Consider the following 23,051-nt stretch of genomic DNA (forward strand, 5'->3'; position numbering starts at 1 on the left):
ATTTTAACTTAAGTTACATTGTGGTCATGTGAAATGTGGGATTTCACCTTCACAGTTTTATAATGTACATCTTTGCCCTTTAAATTTACGAAGGAAGAGACATGTTTGTGCTTAAAGCTCAACATTTTATTGATAACCGAGCAAGCCGAGAGCAACAGTAACATTTTTGATGAGAGACTTAGATCTTGTTGAAGGCAGCAATGTCAACACTCTGGACCTGAACCCAAACAAAAACAGGACATCAGTATACATCTTTCACTTTGTGGATTATTTCAAGTACTGAGTATGTTAGGAGTTGTATGTATAGCATGCATATAGTTAGAGCATATGCAATATTAATTGATCAAGACGGTTTGTGTCATTTGTCCTATTAAAACAATTGTTAAAGTGTGAATTCATGCATCAGTCTCTGACCTGGGAACGACACAGGTGGATGTCCTGGGAGCTGTGTACTTACGTAGTCTTCAAACTGGGTGATCTCCTCCTCCAGCATGTCTGTGCCCACCTTGTCGTCCTCCACCACACAGGAGATCTGCAGCTTCTTGATGCCGTAGCCCACGGGCACCAGCTTGGACTGGCCCCACAGCAGGCCGTCCATCTGAACCGTGCGCACGCACTCCTCCAGCTTTGCCATGTCTGTCTCATCATCCCACTGGGAGTACAAAACAAAGAATAAGAAAGAAGGATGGTGATCACCCAATCCAGATTACAAAGACCCTGAACCAGAATAAATGGACAGTAGTAATATGGACAGTTAAATGGATGACTGTGATGTGTCGATGTGATGTGATGTGTCGTGTCGATGAGGACATCGGTCGCAGGGGACCAGGCAGGTGGAGCTGACCGGTTTGACGTCCAGCAGGATGGAGGACTTGGCGATGAGGGCGGGCTTCTTGGACTTCTTGGCTGCGTACGCCGCCACCCTCTCCTCCCTGATGCGCTCGGCCTCCGCGTCCTCCTCCTCGTCGCTGCCGAATAGGTCCATGTCGTCGTCGTCGTCTCCGTTCTGCGCTGCCTTCACCTGCTGGACGGGGGCCGCCTGAGGGGGGGAGGGAGGTCAAGGAACTGCTGCAGCTGGAGGAGTGGGATGCTGTCAAGGCTAACCCCCACGGACAGACTCCCAACACATTGCTTGTCAGTGGTGGTGTTTATATTCCCTTCCGAGGGCCTTGGTTGCACATTTACATGTATTCATTTAGCAGACGCTTTTATCCAAAGTGACTTCCAAGAGACTTAACAAAGTGCATAGGGTCACTGATAATAACCACAAGATAGCCCCAAAGCATTGTGGGTAGCGAATGGCTAGCCCTAGCTAGTATAGGGCAGTGGTTCCCAACCCTGGTTCTCAGGGAACACCTGTCCTGCATGTTTTAAATGTTTCCTGCTCAAACACACCTGATTCAAATGAGTGGTCATAAGGAGGCTTCTGCAGAGCTCGATAGCGACCCATTTATTTGAATAAGCTGTTTTGGAGCAGGGAGACATCTAAAACATACAGGACAGGTGTTCCCTGAGGACCAGGGTTGGTAACCACTGGTATAGTCTGTGTCTGTCTAACCTTAGCACAGGGGACTGCTGCTTCTGATTTGGGAGTCTTCTCCAGGGACGACACTCTGGACTCCAGCTTGGATAGGGCTGCCCTCAGATCACCCACCACTGAAACACACACATACACACACGAGAATTACAAACAGAAGAAGCGCTGGAAACGGCACAGTCCAATAGCAACGCAGAGTCAACCAGGATGGCATATTGTGGAAGACTTCCCAGATGGTTCAAGGTGTCGGTTCCCACACCCTACCTTTGTGCAGGCCCTGGTTCTCCAGTTCCAGGCTCTTCATGCGAGACACCAGCTCCTGGTCTCCTCCGGCATGGGAGGAGGACTGCACACAAAACAAACACACACAGCTGGGTGAGAGACTGTCACCATGACGACAGGGAGGAGACATCCATGCCAAAGCCATGCCGGGAAATCAACAACTCAAAAGAGAGAGATCATATGCATGAAGTTCCAGATTGGAGGCTTAAATACACAACGACACCAGGCCATGACACACCAAAACCATGCTCTGGTGTGGAAACACCACACGGCTGTTCTGGACACAGCCCCTCTCTTGTCCAAACCAAATAACACAATTAGTACAACACAACACACTCCAATCAAACGATGCCCAAATTATTGGATTCCAGAGAGAGAAATTAAAATTGCCTTTCAACTAAGAACCAGCCAGCACAAGTGGCTAGCTCGTAAGCAGGCTAGCTCGTAAGCAGTCTTTCCATTAAACCAACACACTGAAAAACAGTCGACACAGATGCACAGGGAGAGAAAGTGAAATCTGGAGGGTGTTGCCACATCACGGAACAAAGCACACCCCAAACGTGGGCAGGGTCCAGGCCCACACATGCTTGTGGGTTCCCAACACGCTGGGAACTTACGTTCCTGTGCCGGCGTTTCTGTGGGCGCTCTCTGCCCGACTGCAGGGCTGTCTTCACCTACACCCATTCATTCATTCATTCATTCACCCATTCATTCATTCATTCATTCATTTACCCATTCATCATCACCGAAAACGGTCAAAGGGCAGGGAGGATAAAGAATGGAAAGACAGAAAGAGAGAAATGTATATTGCAGGCATATACTTGAAGGCACATACATACAGTATATCCCGCACAAGACAAACAGCAGGGTACCTTTAGGGTACGCAGACAAGAAAAGGTTAGCAGGAAAGAGACTCACACAAACAAACACATGACCCCTTTGATTAAGATAAATCACAGTGAGACAAGCAAGCAGAGCTAAGAGGCGAGTGATGAGAAGCAGGGTGATTGTAGACATCGCAGTACCTTCAAATATGTCGACGTTATCATCCGATTGTACTCATTAAGTGGTTAAGTAGACCTCAAGTTACTGACATCACGGTACAGGGGACCATCAAATAACACATTAGATGATTTTTGGTTACTACTGGCCCTGACAGAGGACTAGTCCATTTTTTAGATAATTATTATTACTGTTATCATCCATGAGGCTGGATCGAGGGCATTCGAGAGGACAGTACTGGCTGACTGGAATGTTCATGGTACAGTACTCACTCCGTCTAGGGACTGCTGGATATTCTGGCGGGCTTTAGCAATGTCCTGCAGGATGGCACTAGCCTCCCTCTCCTGAGGGACGGGGGGGAGGCGCGGCCATGGGGGAGGAAGCAGGACAGGTGGGGGTGGGTGGGTGGGTGGGCGGTGAGGAAGGCAGGTCAAACAGAAGCAGGCAGGTGGACACACAAGACAGGGAGAGGGGTGACATCGGGGGTTCAATTCTGTCAATTCAGAAAGTAACCTGTTGTGTCGAATCACCTCTCAATTGACTGAATTGATCCAAGGACGGTCCTGAAACACACACCAGACACACACACACACGCAAAGTATACGCAAGCAGGCAGTGCCTTTTTCAATGTGAACGAGGCATGGGGAACAATAAATGAAACGTCTCCATGTGGTTTACTAAGACGCGTGCTGGAAAGCCTGGGTGGACACCAGCATATCTGGAAGTGGGAGGAAGGGAGGACAACAGAATGTGCTCAAGCCTCCCGCCCCAGTTTGGAACAGTGAGGACAGCTGCCGTGCCACTTGACCGCCGCTCGTCAGCTGAGCTACTTTTAAAGTGGAGGGGCTTAGCTCTCACGGCCAGCTTCTGGGAGGCAGCGCTGTACAGGGGCCGTGATGTAACAGACCTAGTGGCGGGAGTGACAGACAGGCAGCCTTGCCATGCAGCTGACACCACGGCCACATGAGCTGGACGACACCTGGCACCTGGCCCTGTCATGCAGGCTGTGAGAGCTAGGTGACATGGAGGCACACAGGGAAGGGGAACTGTCTGGGCTGGTTGCAGCAGGACACCCTTGTGATCCCCTACGCAGTGTTCAAACTGAGGATTATGGTCTAGCACAGTACTGTGCAAAAGGCTTTGGCACATATTTATTTAAAGAAAAAACACCTTAAGACATAATGAAGTATTACAACCAAACTCATTCTCAACGTTGCACTTTTATAATGCAGTACAAATACAGAAGACTGTATTTGGCACAAAAATATTTGGGATAGCATATGTGTACAAAAAATCTTATGTGACTTTTACAAAATACAGTGTGTGTGTGTGTGTGTGTGTTGACACAATACAGTGTGTTGACTATTCCCAGTGGATCCCCTTTGTCTATTACAGGATATAATACCTGCATATACAGTAGGAGAGGATAGAATACCTGTCTATACAGTAGGAGAGGATAGAATACCTGTCTATACAGTAGGAGAGGATAGAATACCTGTCTATACAGTAGGAGAGGATAGAATACCTGTCTATACAGTAGGAGAGGATAGAATACCTGCTGGTATGAGGGTCCGTTGGCCCCCTCGTAGAAGCGTTTCTCAGCCTCATCATAGTGGGGCTTGTCGAACCAGATGTTCTCCTGGGCAAGGCACTGTAGTCCACTCATGTTGATGCTGACAGGGACCAAGGGAAGACAGTGGTCACTTTCATTGATCACGTGTATGTGAAACGATTTTCTAATGAAACGGTCGGACAGGTTGAACAAGGACATTGCTAGTGAAATTCAGAAAGCACTAGTCCAGCATACCACAGACAAACCAAATGTAGCAAGGATGATGGAAACACCATGCAGACAGAATGCATAACAATTTACAGAAGGTGAAACGCCACCAAGTAAAAAAAAAAGAAAAGAAAAAAAACGGCCATGAATCAAGCTTTAATGTCAACAATAAGAAAACAATAAGACAGCTGGCTTAGTTCACTTAGGTTAAACTCACACTAAAGATAACAGAAATGTCACGTCGCTTTGAATAACCGAGACCACGGACAGTCACGTCACTCCAGCAGACTGTCATTCAAGCATTCCTCTGTTCAATGCAACCAAACTGCCTGCTTTGCTAACTCTGGATTAAGGAGAACAATGGCGTGGCCAGCGCCACTACGGACCCTCTTTACAGGACTCGAGGTCTCTGCACCACCAGCGGTGGCTTTCACAGAACTTTATTCGACATTGGGAATTTTGAGGAACTTTCACACTGGTGTGGTGACAAGACACTTTAAGGAAACAGAACAGCAGAAATCAAAACCCACACAAGTTAGCACAAACTTAACAGGGACCAAACCAAAAAAAAATAATGCAAAACATAATATAAAAATGCATACAAAAACAAAACGAACCAAAAACCCAAATCAAACATGTCTCTTCCATTCCCTGAGAGGTGTGCCATACTTGTCCCTTCTAGGCCTGCCTTCGGTCTCAGAGAGGCCCCTCCTCCTGGCTCCACGGTAACCCCGGCCTCGGCCCTCGTGGGGCTCAGAAGAGAAGGACCGGGCGCGGCCCCTACCCTGGGCGGTCGGGCGTTTAGAGCCTTCTGTACCAGGGAACTGGGAGTAAGAGCTGGGGTGGTGTTCTTCCTCTGGAGGGCCTTGGTTTTGCTGCTGCTGCTGGGGGCGTCTGGAGCGGAAGGTCAGGGTACGGGAGCCTCTGCCCTGGTTCCTGGGGGAGGATGACAGGGGAGGCTGGTTGCCGCTCCTGCGCTGGGGGGTGCTCTCGGCCTGCTCGAAGGCCCTGCGGTTGTACCACACGTGTTCCCCCAGGAGGCCCTGGAGGACGGGGCTCTGGCCGAAGGAGGTCGCCCCATCCATGGGAGACCCGAACACCCACTCCTCTTCAGCCCCGGACCCCTGGCTCTCTGACTGGGACGAGCGGGTTCGTCTCTGCCTCCTCCCCACGTGAATGTCGTCCCCGTTCAGGTCGGCCCTGGTGACGGGGGGCCCGTTTCCTCCACGGACGGCCCCTGTAGGCACAGCACGTTGGGGTCCACCCCCGCGGCGACCGTTCGCTCTCGGCTGATCATGGGCGACTCTTCCATGCTCCATCTTGCGTCGGGTGTCAGCAGGGAGAAGCACAAGGGGGAGAAGCTACATGTAGGAGCTCAGGTAGGGTGTGTTATTGGTGGAGTTAGTACTACAGAGAGGATGCCAGTTAGGAGGACGAGAAGAAGCCATTCTTGCAGGTAAAGACAAGCCCTGAGGCCAAGGCAAGGCCAAGGCAGTATTTGCAAAAAGATGACTGAAGCTCGATCATGAATGGTTTGATTCCATTGACTATTTGACTGAACCAACAAGATGTGCAACAGATGAGAAATGAATCAAGCATATTTACTTTGACAGCATGATCACAAATCATTATTCTTACACTGCATCAACCCTTATTTAAATATTAATTTACAAATCGGTAGCATACTTGTGTACAATACACCTACGCAAAACCCAGCTGGGTCAACATGCACATCTTAGTTCAAGATACATGAAATTTGCTGGTCCCAGTTTCAGGAGAGGGCTAACAATAACATTATTATATGCCGTCTTTAGACACAAGGATTAAAATGCATTTCGTACATATCTTCAAGTAGCCCAAATCTAAATTATTTAATAAAGATTAGGGGCAAGTCTTCATATAAAATTCATGTATTTTGTCATTGAAAAAGTTAAGACTAACAAACAAACAAACTACACATTCAAACATTGCATGCCTGATTTGTACATTACAGACAAAACTTAATTGTTTAACTTTCAACTTACTGAAAAATAAAAGTAAATAAAGCTGCAATGTTTAGCAGCTGCATATAACAATCCACAAAGCAAAACTTGTTAATTTAATTAATTTAATTGACTAATTCAAAAGCCAAAATGAACAAAGCTGTAGTTAAATAAACCAATCAAGTTCAGGGAGACATCTGACGTTGGTTTGGTAAATCGAGTCATGAGCAGCACTTCAAACATCACCATATCCTGTCAATACTCACCTTCACCTTAAGAGATAAATACTGCTAGAGCTTAATTAAATAACCAATAGAGAAACACAGTGGGTTTATTAACAACATATTCTGACTATACGCGTGGCAGTGCAAAATCAGGTGACAAACTAACAGTGGAGTAACGACCATTAGTCTGCGTCCTCGACCAAATTAATAAACCTAAACTTCAGACAGCAGCAGCCTCAAAGACGATTTGAAGTTTATTAGTAAAGGCTTGAGAACACTTTAACAAACTCACTGAATTGCTGAGAGCTAGCTAACTGTCAAAATACGTTAAGAACACGAGTCCTATGAATTATGGGTTCCTTGCGGTGGTCTGACACTGAAACGTATAAGTTTGACAAGCACACGAACTTGAAGTCCACGTGGCGCTTATTAATGAGTATTATGATCGCAACCCATTTCATTTACGAATAGTGTATTCCATTATAGGTAGGTCGAGCGGTGAAATAGTAATTTAGTTTAACTTACTGAGAGTATTTTCAACGTTTTAGAGATGGAAAGTGTTCTGTGCGTGCTCTCGGCTGTAATCTGTCGGTGGAAGAGAAATCAGTAGAGTGGGGTGCATGCATTCATTTGCAAAAAAGGGGGAAAGTCACTTATTTTTTTCCTTTTATGGCTTACATAACATAATATACAAATTAAAATGCCAAACAAGTATCTCTAAAAAACCACATTGTTTCAAGGAAATTCGGTTTAAATAGCAATAAAGACACATATGTATTTCACTATTACTTTCCAAAGTGGTATGATCCGATAAGCTTTTCTAAAATACATTTCCCATAATGCACTACCGAGTCGCACAAATGTGTACGGGTTCTAATAGGTGCGTTCGACTTCATGCAGCGCCGGCGTCGCCTGCAGCCCGGCTGACTTGAAGCAGCCAATGGCATTCTCAGCTTCAAGGCGTCGCCGGTGCTGCATGAAGTCGAACACACCTAGTGTTTCCTTTTCAAATGGTAGATCGTGAAAAATAGCCTACTTTTCTTCCAGTTTTTGAATTCTTGCTGTTCCATGGTATGACAACATTTTGTAATGCGACACATATTTGTAACACACCTCAAGAATGAACCAAAGTAAAAAATATATTTGGTGGTGAACTTCATTGTTATTTTTCCTTTATTTTTATAGTTTACACTATATTGGTATTCGTAATGACCTTTCTATGTGTTTTGTTTACATAAAGAAGACTTGAATAAATACTATGACAATACAATATTCCTTTTCTCTCCGGCAGATGGCAGTAGACCAGACATCCAGGGGATTCAGTGGCAATTTAATCAATAAATGATCACCCATTTCTAACAAGTGGATCAACTTAATTCAAGTGATCCATATTAATTATATGATGTGGAGTGACGAAACGTCTGTGTAGGCAACTTACTCTGTGCGAGCACCAGTGCAGTTCCACAGCGCTTGTGGAAATATCCGTTAAAGATGAGTGTATTTCAAAAAAGATAATCTGACTCAGACTTTGTTACCATAAACTGTTCACTATCCTTAATAGGCCATGTGGTTCTTATTGAATAACTTAAATTAAACACTTGTTACCGAATGACTGTTGCATAATTAAGTTTGCAATAATTACGCATAGATAATTGCACATGGTCAAAGTTTTTATGAAACTTCCTCGCATGTTTGTTAAAAAGGTCGTCAAAGATAGGAAGTGTGAAATGATACAATTCAGTGGCACTGTTAAACGCCGTCTGTTCAAGTATGTGTTACAAATCAGTTTTAATTTGAATCTGATTATCACACGCGCTGATGAAGCCTGCATTGGAGTACTGTGCAAACAAAACATTTTCCAGTCGTGCATGTACAGGCCTAATGTTATAAAGTAGTCTACTAAGTAATAACTTTTAGGTCAGTTTTAAAGGCGGGAGATGGGGCACGTGACGATTGTCATCATTTACTACTACGTACAAGGGGAGATACAAGAATCGCGCTCAGCGGTCTCCCGCAAGTAGGTTATTCAACCCTATCGGTTCAGAAGGGAGAAGATAAATTGCATCAGTGTCGGCGGCTCGTACCCACATAGAGTGGATTTACTTGTCACAGAAAAGCAATAGATCCACCAAGGGCCAACGGACAGAGACAGAATAGTTCTGTAGTTGTTTTTGTTGACACTGGTTGATATTATTCAAGAGGGAGAGCTGGACGAGAAAGGAGAAAAGAGAAATGGAGTGAAGGAACGGATTGTCTACTATGGGATCTTACAGGACGAGAACACATCACCAACTCATGCTCCTCTTCATAATTTATCCAAACCTATGGAGAATGGTACGTTTTTGCCCCTTTTATTGTTTCCTGTTGTCTATATTAGACCGGTAACACATTTAAGGTACAATAACTGTCTAATAAATAATAATTAAGGTCAATCAAGAAATTATGTTTACTGCGTTCAAACTTAAACACATTTAAAATCAATATTGTCAGTTATAGTTAATAAAAAAAAAGATATGCATTAGCCTAAAAGCTGTGGTAACTATATATATTGTGACTATTTGATTTTTATTTGATGCTGACTCTAATTAGGATATACAGTATAAAGGAAAGTCATCATTAAGATGAAAAAGATTCATGGATTTCCACAGAGGCCCTTGTCCCACACTAGGATACTCCAGATGTTGCTAGATTTCTGTCTTTGAACTTGTAATAGGGCACAGAAGCACTAAAATCACACACTAAAATCAAGTAGACTTGGCGTGTGTGCTTCTGTTTGTGTGTGTGTTCTGGTACCCAGGGATCTCCCTGGATCACCTGGCCCAGAGCTCCAGGGTTGCCACAGTGTCCATGCCCTGTCAGATAATGTCAGATCATTTGTCAGATAATGTGCTCTCTTGTGACTTCAGGCAAAAGCAATCCATCCAGACTGTGCCATCATTTCCCAGCACCTGAAGGCTAAGGAGCTGTGCATCCAGACCAGGAGGAATGAAGCTCGCAATCATACAGGCCACACTGGTAAGGCTGTCATGCAGGCAACGAGTGTATAGAAGGGGGTCGTGTGAGAAGGCTCCATGTGTGTAGACGAAAGACATTCGGTACAGTACATTCAGGTTATCAGGTCGACGCTTTGGCCTTTAGCTCAGTGGAGGAAGGCAGTCTTACAATACGAAGGAGCTTTGTTTGGAGGACTGTCTGTCAGACAGGCACGGAATTCAACAATGCCAAAGGCCCAGCTTGATGGTAAGCAAGAGATGCATGGTTGTTTATCCAAAGTGCCCTCTCTGGCTGGTCTGTTTGAAGCCCAGACATGGTTCCCCTCTGGTGTTTACAGGGACATCTGATCCAATCTCGCACCCCAGATACTCTGTCTGGTACATGCCTTCTGAGGCAAGGAGGAAGTACTACGGTATGTCTAATCTGGCAGTTTCAGGTGTTTAGCACATTTGACATATTGTCATATCGTGACAGTATTGTTGTACAAACACTGTGGCCCAAGAGAGGCATGAGGGGTGAAAGAAAGCAATTTGGAGAAAGAGAGAGGGCGTATGTGTGTATGTACATGGTCAGGTATGTGTGTATGTTTGTGTGCATGAATGAGAGAGGAAAAAGAGACATATTGCGTGAGAGAGACAGAGAGAGAGAGAGAAAGAGAGGGAGAGAGACAGAGAGAGACAGATCGATAAAGAGAGGAGAGAAAGAAAGAGAGGACGAGAGAGAGAGAGAGAGAGAGAGAGAGAGAGAGAGAGAGAGAGAAAGAGAAAGAGAGGGAGAGAGAGAGTATAGATGTACTGACTGTATTTGTACATACTCTTGCATGTGCATGTGTTGGAGAGTGTATGAAGGTGACAAGGCATTAAACAGGTACACTGCAGCCCTTATCATTTCAGAATATTGTGGAAACTGATTACATCAAACAATTTAAGTAATCTAATTAATTTCTTCATGTAAATAACGTGTACAATCTGTACATTTATCAAATGATTAGTCTGTTTTATTCTCATTTTAAAGATTAGATAGACTTAAATAGTTTGATGTAATCAGTTTTCATAAAGGTTTTGAGTAAACCCCTTGGATGATCTTACGAATGCTTGACAGCTGTTCACCCTCAATGCAGAGCAGTTGTTCCCTCTGGCCTCAATCAGCATTCAGTTAAGAACAAACAGCCATGACCAGAGAGTCGCCAACATGTCGTCATTATGGAAAATGTCAGAGCTCATCAACTGAACTCTTACCTGCCTTAGTATTGCTCCCCAACCCCCCGACACACACACACACACGCACACACAGAGTTCCCAACTGACAGCTCACTTTGGCAAAGCAGATTAACTTTGCATGCCATTTTGGGACTCAGTTGATGTTAATTGCCCCTGATGACTTTGTCTACCTCAGTCAACATGAACAAATCGTTGTGGGCGCTGTACGTGCTGATTACTTTCAACAACTTGTAGACAGAAGTGACTTTGGCCAAACAGTCAAAGAGGCTGGAGTATGCCTTTGTACAATTATGAAGTGCGGTTTTTAAAATCTCTTTCAAACGTATGCCTTCAAAGCAAATGTAATGCAGACCCGCCAGGTGAATGTCATTTCATGTAAAAAACAAGAGCCACATTTCAAATACTCACACCTGCGAAAGATGAAGTCCGGCTGTCTTCATTGTCAGGGTCATCTTAGTTTTCACACCATTGAGTCATAACCCTGTTGCACCCCGAGAAGAGATAGCATCTCACCCACCCTTCCAGAGTAAACGAAGGGCAGGGTGCAAATGAATCTCATTTCCTTCCTGAAAGAGACTGGGAGTAGCCTAGTCTAATCTCCTAAGTAATTCCAGAGTCATTGTTAATATTAAATTAATTGTGCCCCTCAAGCCCACTCTATCATTCTCTGCAGATCTGTCGGTGAATACAGTTCTATGAATAGAAACGTGGTCAGTTGAGAGGAGAAAACGTTTTTCAGAATTCATGAGAATCAGAATGGGACCATGAGAAAACAGTTGAGATTGAGTTTATTGACCCTGTTGGCAGTTGTTAATTGAATGGCAAGTAAGGTAGACACACTAGGGATTGGATTCAAAACTGACTGCATTAAAGGTCTGAAAAAGTCACATCTATCCTTTTTCATTATAATGTATTTGCCTTTTTCTCTGAAAGAGCACTGCACCTAATTTCATGAGCCACTTCCCTTGTGATTCTGCTGAAGCAAAAATAAGTCAGACTGACTGAATGAAATGAACATTGTTGGGGTGTTTATTATTTATGATTCCTGAGCATCTCGCACACATTGTTCCTTTATTGCATATCTCATTTTTTGGCAGATATCATAACAATTAGGTTTATGCTTTAACTGTTCTTTGTTAACCCAGCGATTAAATAAAATAGATTTTCTGTCAAATCACAGGGCTGTTTTTATCATTTTCCTAATTCCCACACATCTGGCCGACAATGGAAAAGGGTCCTGAATAAAATAAATTGTTTGAACAACGGGAAGGCAAAATAGTATTTTGTAATTACAATTAATCTCCCTGTGGTGTGATGTGGGAAGGATTACATGCCTGCCGCTGGAACAGAACATCCATATCCCCAAGCACTGCAGACCACATCAGCACCATGGACAGATCCTTTCAAGGCCTTTCCTGCCTAGCCACCTCAAACACCATCCAGGAACAAAGGCATCCAGTTAGGAACCAAAGCCAATCGCCATCTAGTGCCATGTTCTCCGGAAGCCAATCAAAAGCCTTCCCGATGGGCCAGCTTGTGCTGGTTAACTGGTAGCAGCTGTCTCTCCTTGGTGGCTCCCAAAGCAGAGGTGAGCCGCTGGTTTTCCAGCTGGATCGGCAAACGGGAATGGGCTGCATTCTCCACCCCTTCCCAGTGTCATCCAGAGAGTAACAGGTGTGGTGTGATGGCCCAGCCACGCTCTGACATCCGGACTGCACCCTGAGTATTGTATATTTCCACATTTGCTTTTCCTCAAATCAAGGTGATGCGCTGCTCGCTCAGTCTAAAAAAGGTTTCTTTAGTTTTGTTTTGTAGCTTGGGCATGAATGACATTCTCCCTAGAAGTTTTTGTTGCTGCATAGAGGAGTGTGTCTCCTCTCTGTTTGCCCTCTGTCAGCACTCCCTCGCCAGCATCACACCTGGGAAAACATCCAGAGAGAGATATTCAACCACCCACTTACTTTACCTCACGTGTTCCGCTGCGATGCAACACACAGCGTTCTATTTACGTGCATATTCAAAGCGACAGGCGGAGTGACGTGCAGAGAAGAGAGATGAAATAGCATTACTTTGTACTTGGTCCCGGTACAATTCAAAAGTGCACTTAAATGTAGGAAACAGAAATGTGCACAGTCTCACTCCCCTGGAACTGATGGGAAGTGAGACATAGCCAGTGTGTGCCTGTCGGTCTTCTGGCCTGGGGATTATCTCAGAGGACACAGCTAGCCTGGAGGTAGAGACATTCAGAGACAGCTCCAGCCTTCGCTCGGCCCACAGCGACAAGCTCAGGGACTTGAATGTGCCTCTGCAGAGTCTATGCTGCGTGGATTATACTGACCATATGTTACGTTCCAGTGTGTTGTCTTGTGTGGTTGTATGTTATTTCTGTTCCATTGAACAGAAATAGCGAGCAAGGACCTGCAGGTCTTCGCTCGTCCCTGTTTGTCAATTGTTTTTTTTTGGGGGGGGCAAGCTTGTTAAACAGAAGACGTTTTGGATTGTTCACTAGGATAGCAAAACCTCTTAGTGTCAGCTCCTATGACCTCCGGTCAAATACATGAGAAATCCAAACAGATGAATATTCTGTCATATACAACACAAGCAATTTTATATCTACTGGCCTGTTCTCTAACATATTTTTCCTCTAGCTCAATCACACCATGCTTGAACAGTTGGGATTTTGGCTGCAATGTCATCTGATATATGGAGTCTTAATTTAATGTGAAAAGCAGGATCTTTTTTTTTTTTCTCTGAAATTGTCCTAGACAGCCCCCGGAATTAAACTGATGTCTATCTTTTTTTCTCTCTCATGCTTTTTGTGCCTGGAATCGAGTTCCTCAACTTTCCTAAAATTCTTTTTCCTCAGATTTTTTTCTTGAAGTCAGTCAGGACTAAGTAGTCAAACTGAGATTTTAAGCTTAGTAGAACATGTTGGTTACAACCATTTGGAAATGAAGGAAGATGATTACAAATAATTGAAGAAAATTTGTTATCGTATTTTCTCATCATTCACAATCATTAATTTGAGATTGTTATTGTCAAGGATTTGTGAATGACTTATTCAACAGACTGGAGATGTATATCATCATATTCATATTGAAACACCACCCATGTACCAGATGGAAAGAGTCTTACTGTTGCAATGTAACGCCAATGTGTTTGTGAAAAAGGTGCTAATTCCGTCCACCGGGTGCATTAGGCTAGATAAAATGATGGCGCTTCACCAGAGCTTCAGGGAGCCCAGACTGAGCGTTGTGTGTATGTCACAGTCTTGTCTATGCCATCGTGCGTTCTCTCTGGAGAGCTCTTCGAGGGCTACAAATGCCAGCTGATACCAGCTTGTGCCCAGTTGATTGTCTCGATCTCTTTATTTCTCTCATTCTTCTTCCTTCTCTCGTTCTCTCTGTATAGGTTGTGGGACTGAGTGGGATGAGATCCGGTGCTGGCTCAGAGCAGATGTCGGTCAGGTGATCAACGTTTCCTGTTCTGAGGTTTTCCAGCATTTATCCAGCAATCAGGGTCAGTTTCAATTTCTGTCTAACAGTGAAATAAACAGGAGGTTTATTTACAAACACATAACATTCTAAAATGACCAAATATAGAAACCAATGCCTTTGTGCAATGTGTATAATTGAAAGCACGTTCTACTGGGACTTTCTTGGCAGTGCTTAGTGTTGTTAGTACATTCCAGATACTTCTGCATGAGTTGGCACATCACAACATTCTCTCAGGCCAGTGTCCTGCTCTTGGGTGAGAATTATGTTGATGAGAACAAGCCAGACACTTCCTGTAAAAGTGAGCTCTTGTTTTAATGTCAAATTAGTTGAAGTCATAAAAAGGACTGGTAGCCTACATTTCCTGTAGGCAAATCTGTAAATGGGTTTAGGACAACAACTGAGGACTTGAAAAAAACAGATAGCCTGTTTGTTAATATTCAACTTTTATGATGTATCTTCATATAAACACATCCTATAAGGGTTAAGGCTTTAAATATACATTGCTACAATTAAAAGTAATCCACCTGTTAACTGAAATAATTTGATTGATTGATTACATGATTTTGTAACCCCCTCTCAGAAATGCCTTTAGCCTGTTTATTGACATTTTTAAATGCACTTTATGTGGGACAGGTCTGAGAATAACCTAATTAGAGGCCCAGTTTCATTAGAATTGGGATATCTGAGTAGAAGTATGTGTATGTGTGTGTTTGTGCATGTATGTCTGTATGTGTGTGTGTGTCTGTATGTGTGTGTGTGTGTGTGTGCGTGTGGAACAGGATGATAACGTGTCATAATGTGTAAGTAAGTAAGTAAAGTTTATTTGTATAGCACTTCTCGCGGATAAAATCACAAAGTACTTCACACCAAAATGCAATTTAACACTACAAATAAATACAGAACATTTAAATAGAAATAGAAACATGACAGACAACCATAAAAAAAACCTCAACTAACTAAAAACCTGCTTGTGTCTGATGGAGGCTGTAGCCAGTCAAGTGTTTGATCTGTAGCCTGGGGACAGGCCAGCCTAGGGGAAGTGGGAGGGAGCCGGCACTTACGCTGTATTAAGCTGACCTTCTTTCACATCCTCACACCCAGTAGATATGATGCCAGTGGTATGTGCTGTCGTTTGATTGAGTTTGTGTTGACAGTGCTGTTAGCAAGGTTATTTACCTACAGTCTGCCATTGTATGATTTCTACAACTGTTGTTGGTGTTGTTGCTTACTCTGCTGGAAGTTGATATAATTGACTCTGTTAAAACCTGCAGAAACCACACTCTTGAAGGAGAGAGGGCTCTTGGAGGAAGTGGAATTGAATCACAATTTTGTTTTTAACATTTTTGGTCCATCTAGTTATGATGCCTGATCCTGTCTGACCCTCCTTTTCACCCTAGGTGTTCAACCCCTCCACACACACACATACACATACACACATACACACACACACACACATACACATACACATGCATAGGAACACACACACAGAAAGGAACAGGCTCTGTTGGCAGTTCAGTAGCAGAATCCTATCCAAATTGATCTGAACCATGAGCAAATACTAATTACGCCTTGGTTGAGGACTCAGAAGACAACAAATGTTTGCTGGCATGAAGTACAACAATTCAGTTCATGCAGACGAAAATAAAATAAATTTGACAGAATTATGAAACCTTGCGTTACATACTGTATGCATCCATGTAGAAACAATGAGCTTCACTCTGTTAACCCTTTCATCACGTTGCTTTACCAGATTATGGACTTACATAATACATGACACTGGACATGCGGATGTTCAAACAACAAAGTCATGTCCGATTGTTGAAGGCTCGAGATCTGTAGACGGAATATGACTAACACGGCGGTGATTACTTTTTAAATGCCCCACGGGGCAGGATTACATCCTCTCGCCAATCTGACTTTTCGTGGAAGTCCAACAGAGCTTTAATTTAGCAGCCCTTAGTAGACAACTGGCCCATTCAACAGTGTTTCGGCTCTGAACGACAATCCAATTTGTAAAGTTAATCACAAACAGCTTAGAATTATGTATGTTCTTAACTGTTCGTGTTTTTAAGGCAAAATTGTGTAATGCATATGCGTGCCATGCTATGCTGCATCTACTTAAAGCAACCTACATACTGTACACTCTATACCCAGTAACAAACTGGTAGGAACAATTCATTCAAATTGATACAAAATATGGCACATTCATGTGTGAACTTGAATGTGCCACAAGCAGGTAAGACATCTTACTGACATGAAATCCAACCCAGTCTTTGATCTCTCTGACCCCTCTACAGGCTACATGTACAGGAACTGTACAGAGCAAGGTTGGACTGAGCTGTTACCTCCCTATGACGAGGCCTGTGTCTTCAACGAGGACGATGAGCCAGGATTGGAGGTAGAAGGATCTTCTGGTTTAGTGTTTGTGTGTGTAGAGGAGGGAACAATTGCATTCGAAATATATAAACAGTATTCCTGCGGAAATGTCAAAATGTTCCCTTCGACACCCCGATCAAGCAACACTTAAAACAAGTGAACATGTCAGTTCTTGGTTTGCTCACTCAAAAAAGATATCTCATTCGATGGTGATTAAGCAAAGCCAACTGAAACCTCAAAAATAGACACGACAGAACAATGCTTATTTGTGAACATCTTTATTTCCTTATTTCCAAAGGTTACTTTGTTTCTGTAAGTCAAATGATGGTTCTGTTATGCTCTTCTCTTTGGTTTTCTTTGACCCTAGACAAGCTACTTCTCCACGTTCAGGCAGGTGTACACAGTGGGGTATGCCACCTCTCTCATCTCCCTCATCACTGCCATTGTGGTGTTCATTGCCTTCAGGTAAAACCAACACTAGATCTGTATTTTTCCCTAATTCCCATAAGACAGTGTCAGCTCCTACTGGCCCAGTCAGAACAGATGACATGAAGACTGCCGTGTGAGGCTAATGGACTGAGTTAATGTGCTCATGCTTGACGTCACTTATATCCCTACATTGTCAGTTTCAGTTCAGGAACATGCATATATATTTTTCAGTAACCTTTTCAGTTGTGTGTGTGTCTGGGTGTGTGTGTCTGGGTGTGTGTGTCTGGGTGTGTGTGTCTGGGTGTGTGAGTCTTGGTGTGTGTGTCTTGGTGTGTGTGTCTTGGTGTGTGTCGTTCTCCTGTAATCATTTTCTGGCTCCCTTTCCGACAGGAAGTTCCACTGCACCAGGAACTACATCCACATCAACCTGTTTACCTCCTTCATCCTGAGAGCAAGTGCCGTCTTCGTCAAAGACACCGTTTTCTTTGCCGACGAGACACTGGATCACTGCTTCATGTCGACAGTAAGACAGCAACAGCTTTGCATTCAATTGAACAGCTATGTGACTGCAACTCAACACCTATAGGTTTAGCAGTACAAGTTGCTACACAAGTGAAAATTGGGCAGAGGTAGATTGGGCTTTCCCGAGGTAAGTGGATGTCAACTATGTTCTTGACACAATCTTTAAGCACTTTTGTAATAACCTATTCTCTGTCAGAAGACTTATGTATGAAGCCTTACACTTTATTTTCAGTATTTTCTACCCAACCAGGTTGAAAATAGATGTTCTGATATTGTGATAGAAAGGCAGGAGGAGGGGGCGATATATATGACACTATGAGTTCAGTGATCAAGACGTCTTTGGGTGACCCACTACGAAATGTTATTCCCGAGCAAAGTGCTTAAGCTGAAGTGCTCTGAAGTAACAGCATCTGCCTTGCGGTGGAACAAAGGGGATTTAGGAAAAATCTGAAATATTCAAACAAGCTGAACCTTACTAAAAGCTTTGTTCTCGTGACTATGGTGGATTACTACAGAGTTGGTACCAGAGAGAACGTGTTGAAAGATAAGAAATGATCTTATTGCTAAAGCAAGGATGGATTCTGGCACTCTAAACACAGTCAACACAGTCTGTGAAAAAGCATTCCATATAAACATTTTGAAAAAGCACGACAAACATAATAATTCCACCCTAAAATAAATGATCTGTGTCTTAACAGAATTCAAGAGCAGAGGGATGTCGCTAGGGTGGCGATAGATGTCATCTTACTCTTCTGTTATTTCGAAACATATTCGGATTATTTGTAAACAACTATTTTTATCACTCCTTCACGCATCAAGAGTAATGACCTGTTTGCACTATTTTTGTCCAGAGACTACAAGTTTAATAAGACCAAGTCTCAAGAAACAGTTGACATACATACAGGGGAGGGATGGATACATACTTAAGAACTGCAGCTACATACAGCGCTCTTTCATCTTAAACTATTTCTCCCACATATTGCTTTGATTTATGAACATCTCTCACTCATTATTAACGATTAGCGGCTCCGCATGTTGTCGAATACTCGGTGAATGGCTTCAACACGAGCCAGCTGCGCTGATCAGAGCATCCCGTACTGATGTCACATGCAATATTAAGGCTGTGCGCCCTGTCTAGGACTGTGTCTTATGTGTCGGTGTCTCTCTGTGTTGTGTTCCACACAGTATTAAGGCTGTGCGCCCTGTCTAGGACTGTGTCTTATGTGTCGTTGTCTCTCTGTGTTGTGTTCCACACAGTATTAAGGCTGTGCGCCCTGTCTAGGACTGTGTCTTATGTGTCGGTGTCTCTCTGTGTTGTGTTCCACACAGTATTAAGGCTGTGCGCCCTGTCTAGGACTGTGTCTTATGTGTCGGTGTCTCTCTGTGTTGTGTTCCACACAGTATTAAGGCTGTGCGCCCTGTCTAGGACTGTGTCTTATGTGTCGGTGTCTCTCTTGTTGTGTTCCATACAGGTGTTGTGCAAGTCTGTGGTGGCCTTCTTCCAGTTCAGCATCATGGCTAATTACTTCTGGCTGTTAGTGGAGGGCATGTACCTGCAGACACTGTTGGCTCTCACCTTCGTCTCGCAGCGGAAGTACTTTTGGTGGTACATTCTGATTGGATGGGGTGAGTGGAGAAGATATGGCAGTTAGTTCAATAGGAGGGTCAGGCTTGACTGCAGGTAAAACAAAATAAGGCCGCTTGAGCGAGCTTTGTATTATAACTCAATGGATAAACAATGACGATGCTAAGCATTTTACAAAAGACATCCGATTGTGTGAAATTATGTATTGTTCATAAATAGAAGCACGGTGAATCAATGCATGTAAATGATATGGTGTGATGATGAAGTAACTCTGGGTTTCTCATTCTAGGGCTACCGACAACAGTACTGATAGTGTGGGTTCTGACCAGATACTTTTTTGATGACAATGGGTGCGTCCCTGACCTAACCATCCTACACCCATATCTGGCTGTGCATACTGTGTATATGTGCGTAGCTCAGTGGTTGCTACCCCCCCCCCCACACACACACACACACACACAAACACACATTGCTTGATGAAAGCATTGGCTGAATGAACACGTTATCATTATATATCTGGTGTCCATATTAGCAGTGAATGTTACTCATTTATGACAATGGCATTTTCCTGTCAAATTGTCGAAATGATTGACTCCTCTTGCAGTTGCTGGGACGACACTGACAGCGTTGGCATTTGGTGGATAATTAAAGGGCCAATCACGGCCTCGTTACTTGTGAGTAGCTGCCTGCATACCACAGCCAGGAAACAAAGATTAAGTCAAGCTGTCATTATTGTATACTGTAGTCAATGCTAGTCATGAAAGTCTCACACATGAATCCATTTTCATCTTTATTGAATGTTTATTGTTCTATGTCTGCCCAACTAGGTCAACATTGTCATCTTTATCAATGTGATTCGCATCCTGGTTCAGAAGCTCAAGTCTCCAGCAATGGGGGGCAGTGACATGGGCCACTTAATGTAAGTTCTGAATCTCTATTTCAGTTTGCCGGACGTGTTTGACGTGAACGTTATCCAGTTAGGCCGTAGGTTTTTATACTCGCACTGTAGATGCAGGTACAAACACAGCTGTAGTCCTGGCCCATCACATGATGTTTGTGAAGATAATTAAATAAGTAGTTGATATTTTCTCAAAATTCTCAAATTCAGAAGTGTTTTTGTGTGATGTTGAATCAACTTATTCTTGGTGAAAAAATTCTTGGTGCCACAAGAGAAACCTAATCAAAGCTAGATTCACGGTTATGATTTTCCAGTAATACTCATTTACATTACAGCTAATCATTTAGCAGACACTGTTATCCAGAGTGACTTACGGTAAGTGCAGGGACAGTAGGGTGAAGTGCCTTGCCCAAGGACACAACGTCATTTTTTCACAGCCGGCAATCGAACCGGCAACCTCCTGATTAGTAACCGCTCAGCCATCTGACTCCTCTGATATGCTCAAATATTAAAATATGCAGATTTCTCCTCTGAGAATTCAAGCGTTTCAATCGCTCTTTTAGATCCATGATGTGATGTCAGATAATGTGGAGATTATACAGTTGACAGCATTTTATTCCAGTGAGTGAGTGTCTGAGCTTGTCCAGATTTAGATTGGGCTGGGCTGGGGGGAGGTGTAGCTTGTCTAAAGCGGATTGAGCAAACTATCAGGAAGTTCTGATTAATCCCGGGCACCCTTCGGGCACTTCATAGGCTGAACGACACGGTTGCTCGGTGACCCATGAGAATCCAGATGCCGACCTTTGAACCCTTGTAATAGCTCATTACACAATAACTTCTCATCCCATCCTCAAGTTCCGCACAGCTACGGGCGTTGTCATGTTGGAGCGCTGCGATGCAGAGTGGGGAAAGATCAATCTGAAGGAATCTGTGAGGCCTAGGGAGATCTAGTCCTGATAGCGGGCGGGGGGGGGGGGGGGGTGGGGGGGGCCATGCTTCAATCATATTAGATCATGGAAGTTGGGAGGATACAGTGCAGGCTACAGCTGGGACCACGTCTGTTGTAGAGTCTTGTGAGATGTATAGTCATGTGAGGGGCCTGCAGGGGACTGTGAACCATTGACCGCCTTGGAAAGGTCAAACTGTGCCTTTGAGTTTATTTGTTTGAGCTTTGCTTTTCTTCATTGCTGTCTCCTCTTCCCCTCTCTCTCTCTCTCTCTCTCTCTCTCTCTCTCTCTCTCTCTCTCTCTCTCTCTCTCTCTCTCTCTCTCTCTCTCTCTCTCTCCCTCTATCTCTCTCTCTCTCTTTCTCTCTCTCTCTCTCTCCCTCTCTCCCTCTCTCTCTCTCTCTCTCTCTCTGTCTCTCTGTCTCTCTGTCTCTCTCTCACACACACACTCTCTCTTTCTCTCTCTATATATACACACATGTACGCATACTGTATATCTCTATTTGATCCACGTCCTCCCCACATTTACCTGTCCTCCTCCCTCTCTCCTCCAGGAAGCTGGCCAAGTCCACCCTCTTCCTCATCCCTCTGTTTGGGATGCACTACACAGTGTTCGCCTTCTTGCCTGAGACCACAGGCCAGGCTGCCAGACTATACATCGAGCTGGGCCTGGGATCATTTCAGGTACAGAGAGACTTAGGTTTAAAAGCACTATTTTCTATCAAACATCTTATTCTTAAAATGTGCCTGTGTCCCAGGGGGGTTGCTTTGAAGTCATAGCTGGTTGGTGTAATCATTTCTTCTGTGTTGCAGGGTTTTGTTGTGGCTCTGCTTTACTGCTTCATGAATGGAGAAGTAAGCGTTTTGCTCTTATGATCATGTATCATTCATAAGTTACATATTTATTCCATTAAAACATATCACATGATGGTTGTACACACATGATGGTTGACCTCCCAGGTTGTCATACGCGCAGTTCTGTGAAGACACTAAGACGCAGCGTGGTTATCCTGTTCCTAAGGGGGAGCCCCCTACCTTAGAGCATAGCTAACATAGCACAAGTACATACAATAACAAGGCAGGGAGCATAGGTTATAAGACCCCCCCCCCCCCCCCCCGGTGGACAGGAATCATTTAAAACTTAATGTAGACTTCTTCACAAGCAAGTCAAAAGGCTTCACAGAGCATCGACAACACAATGTACTGTGCGTCCGGGTCCGTGGATGCCTGCAGTATTCAAGACCTCGCGAGGGGAAGGCCTGGACCTTCAATCAGCACACCTGCAGTAGATCGCGTGCGTAACATCAGCTGAAGACGAGTCGTGCTGGCCCACAAAGCCATGCCAGAACCGGCTCCGCCAAACAATGTGAATTCAGCGTGTAAATCGACCACGAATGAGGAGTCGAACTGTCCATCTGAGTCATGTAAGGAGTGTCACAGGTCCCCTGTCCCCTGTGTGTGTCCCCAGGTCCAAACGGAGCTGAGGAGGAGGTTGTGGCGATGTCACACTCAGGGTCACCTCAGTACCGCCAAGCGCCGCGTCACCCTAACGCAGATCACTGTGTTGGACCGCGCCGGCCCTCCAGGACCCCTGCCTCCAGCCAGCGTCTCCTCTGTGTGAACGCAGACCACAGATGCAAAACAGCCAAGGGGGGGGGGGGTGGGTTGGGGGGGGCCCGTGTCTTGGCGTGACGTTGTGTCAACCTTACGCGAATGTTGCGAACGAGTCGTGAGAGCGTTCAGCGATGTCGGAGCTCCGGGCCGCCACCAGGGCTGC

At 44.3% G+C, this 23,051-nt stretch overlaps 2 protein-coding genes across 5 annotated transcripts; one reads left to right on the forward strand and one right to left on the reverse strand.

Annotated features, from left to right (window-relative positions):
• Positions 1-104: 104 nt before the first annotated feature.
• Positions 105-7,410, reverse strand: eef1da (eukaryotic translation elongation factor 1 delta a (guanine nucleotide exchange protein)). Of its 4 annotated transcripts, XM_084706785.1 has the most exons (11): positions 7,333-7,410; positions 6,850-6,879; positions 5,271-5,920; positions 4,377-4,494; positions 3,094-3,165; positions 2,437-2,493; positions 1,802-1,883; positions 1,559-1,656; positions 845-1,039; positions 458-652; positions 105-217 (listed from the first exon to the last, which is right to left on the reverse strand). In XM_084706785.1, exons 3-11 carry the CDS (start codon positions 5,918-5,920, stop codon positions 179-181), a joined length of 1,506 nt encoding a protein of 501 aa, XP_084562911.1. In that variant the 5' UTR covers positions 6,850-6,879; positions 7,333-7,410; the 3' UTR covers positions 105-178. The 4 variants fall into 4 exon arrangements, with proteins under 4 accessions (XP_084562911.1, XP_084562912.1, XP_084562913.1 ...); XM_084706786.1 differs by lacking the exon at positions 2,437-2,493; XM_084706787.1 differs by lacking the exon at positions 3,094-3,165 and having other exon boundaries at positions 7,333-7,409.
• Positions 7,411-8,906: 1,496 nt separating this feature from the next.
• On the forward strand, positions 8,907-22,895 carry ghrhra (growth hormone releasing hormone receptor a). Its single transcript, XM_084707741.1, has 13 exons — positions 8,907-9,141; positions 9,714-9,822; positions 14,433-14,540; positions 16,816-16,916; positions 17,262-17,359; positions 17,714-17,846; positions 19,318-19,471; positions 19,720-19,780; positions 20,035-20,104; positions 20,258-20,349; positions 21,829-21,958; positions 22,088-22,129; positions 22,743-22,895. The coding sequence occupies exons 1-13, from the start codon at positions 9,067-9,069 to the stop codon at positions 22,893-22,895; spliced, it is 1,326 nt and encodes a 441-aa protein (XP_084563867.1). The 5' UTR covers positions 8,907-9,066.
• The last annotated feature ends 156 nt before the right edge of the window (positions 22,896-23,051 follow it).

Source organism: Hypomesus nipponensis, chromosome 10, assembly GCF_054491055.1.
Source record: "Hypomesus nipponensis isolate SF chromosome 10, ASM5449105v1, whole genome shotgun sequence".
NCBI lineage: Eukaryota > Metazoa > Chordata > Actinopteri > Osmeriformes > Osmeridae > Hypomesus > Hypomesus nipponensis.

Coding starts and splice junctions, on each gene's coding strand:
- eef1da (XM_084706785.1), bottom strand. CDS start 5,920: ATGGAGCATGGAAGAGTCGCCCATGATCAGCCGAGAGCGAACGGTCGC. Junction 1,884..2,436: donor AGAAACGCCGGCACAGGAAC/GTAAGTTCCCAG, acceptor TTTTGTGTGCAG/TCCTCCTCCCATGCCGGAGG. Junction 653..844: donor TCCTGCTGGACGTCAAACCG/GTCAGCTCCACC, acceptor TTGTACTCCCAG/TGGGATGATGAGACAGACAT.
- ghrhra (XM_084707741.1), top strand. CDS start 9,067: ATGGGATCTTACAGGACGAGAACACATCACCAACTCATGCTCCTCTTC. Junction 14,541..16,815: donor GCATTTATCCAGCAATCAGG/GTCAGTTTCAAT, acceptor ACCCCTCTACAG/GCTACATGTACAGGAACTGT. Junction 17,360..17,713: donor GTGGTGTTCATTGCCTTCAG/GTAAAACCAACA, acceptor CCTTTCCGACAG/GAAGTTCCACTGCACCAGGA.